Genomic DNA, 1,607 nt, shown 5'->3' with positions numbered 1-1,607 from the left:
ACACCCTCCCCTTAGCAGAGCAGCGACAGGTGTGGGCCCCACACGGTTAACCCCGAGCTCGGCCCGGCCACACGGGGACATGCCCGGCTCAGGACGAGAAAGTACTGAGGACGGGCTGAGAAGCATCCGTGCAGGTGGAACAGAGAGGAGCCTTTGCTCCGAGGGTACCAACTCGCCTGTCGCCGTCAGAGGCCTCAGACACGCAGCTCTCTCCTCTGCCTGCAGGGAGCCTGGTGGACTCTTCTGGTCAGATCTTGGTCCCCGGCATCTACGACAGCGTGTCCCCTGTCACCGAAGAGAAGCGAGCCATGTACTCGGCCATCGATCTGGACCTCGGAGGGTACTGGAACAGCACCCAGGTTGAGAGGTTTCTGTTCGACACCAAGGTACGGTCCGGAGTGGACGGGTGATGGGAGATAGCGAGTTTTTCCAGGCCCGGGTTTACTGTCTGCTCTCTGAGCGCGTCCCGGAAGACACGCTGGGTCCCAGGCGCATACTGAGTTCACACCTCTTCTGGTGGCTTCTCTGGGGTCCACCGGCCCTGGTGGCAGGCCTGCCTGCTGGGCGGTCACCAGTGCTTCTGAGAAGACCAGCTCCCATGCCTGCCTGCCCCTGGCTGGGCCTCTGGCCAGCTCCCAGACTGTTAGTCGTTTGTGCGCATAATCCCAGGGCACTGGGGCTGGCTGTAAGTGGGAGCTGCATCAGCGCCTTGGCGAGCTCCTCCTAAGATGTGGAATTCTCTCCAAGGGGCATCTTCGTGGGGTCCCTGGGTAGTACTCACGGGGAGGAGCCTACCCCCTAATCTTGAGGTTGTGGTTGACATCTACCCACAGGCAGCTTGGAAGAAAAGCCTGGCCTTCTCCTCCTGTGACAGCCCCTGGAGCACAGACCTGGCACACGCTGGACGTGCCACCATTCAGAATCCACGCCATGGCTGCCTGGTTTGGGTCAAGCAGCTTCAGGGCTGGGCTTAATGAAAGCTTTGTTTTTTCCTTCATTTCACGTCTCCTCCTTTTGAATGCTGGCTTGCTGTGGGTTCTGGGGCCCTGTGGGTTTCATGGTTACATGTTGGGCGGCAATCCACAGGGCTGGCAGTTTGAGACCAGCAGCCGCTCCAAGGGAGAAAGATGGGGCTTCTCACTCCCATCCACAGTTACAATCTCAGAAGCTCACAGAGCAGTTCTACCCTGTGCTAGAGGGTCGCTATGTGTGAGCATCGGATGGAAAGCAGACAGGGAGGGAGGGAGGCAGGGAAGGAGGGAGTGTGCTGGGTCCCTGTGGGGCTAGGAACCACAGGTCACCCATTGACAACTAGCAGCCACTCTGCTGGGAAAAGACAGGCTTCCCCTCCTGTAGAGTTAGTCTCAAAACCTCATAGGGGAGTTCTACCTTGTCCCCCTTGACTCCATGCAGTCAATGTGGGCTATACTGGTTCCTGGTGAGTGTATGTTTGTGTGTGTGTGTGTGGCATGTATGTATGTGTGAATATGTTGGTGTGTGTGTATTTGTGTGTGCTGCGTATATGAATGTATGTGTGAATATGTTGGGGTGTGTGTGTGTTTGTATGTGTGGTATGTGTATATATATGTGTGTGGTGTGTGCATGCA

General features: G+C 56.9%; 1 protein-coding gene across 1 annotated transcript in view; it reads left to right on the top strand.

Moving 5' to 3' along the window:
* Window positions 1–1,607, top strand: part of DIPK1C (divergent protein kinase domain 1C) — a 139,686-nt gene that overhangs the window by 1,841 nt on the left and 136,238 nt on the right. Inside the window, exons 2-3 of the mRNA XM_030887281.2 lie at window positions 19–134; window positions 226–386. Of these exons, the coding sequence (XP_030743141.1) occupies window positions 19–134; window positions 226–386 (277 nt within the window). The remainder of the gene's footprint in view (window positions 1–18; window positions 135–225; window positions 387–1,607) is intronic.

The sequence above is a fragment of the Echinops telfairi genome, unplaced genomic scaffold, assembly GCF_000313985.2.
Source record: "Echinops telfairi isolate 266 unplaced genomic scaffold, ASM31398v2 ScPeMD7_7400;HRSCAF=8409, whole genome shotgun sequence".
Taxonomy (NCBI): Eukaryota; Metazoa; Chordata; class Mammalia; order Afrosoricida; family Tenrecidae; genus Echinops; species Echinops telfairi.
The sequence above is the reverse complement of the archived record's forward strand: the minus strand, read 5'-3'. Positions and strand labels throughout refer to the sequence as shown.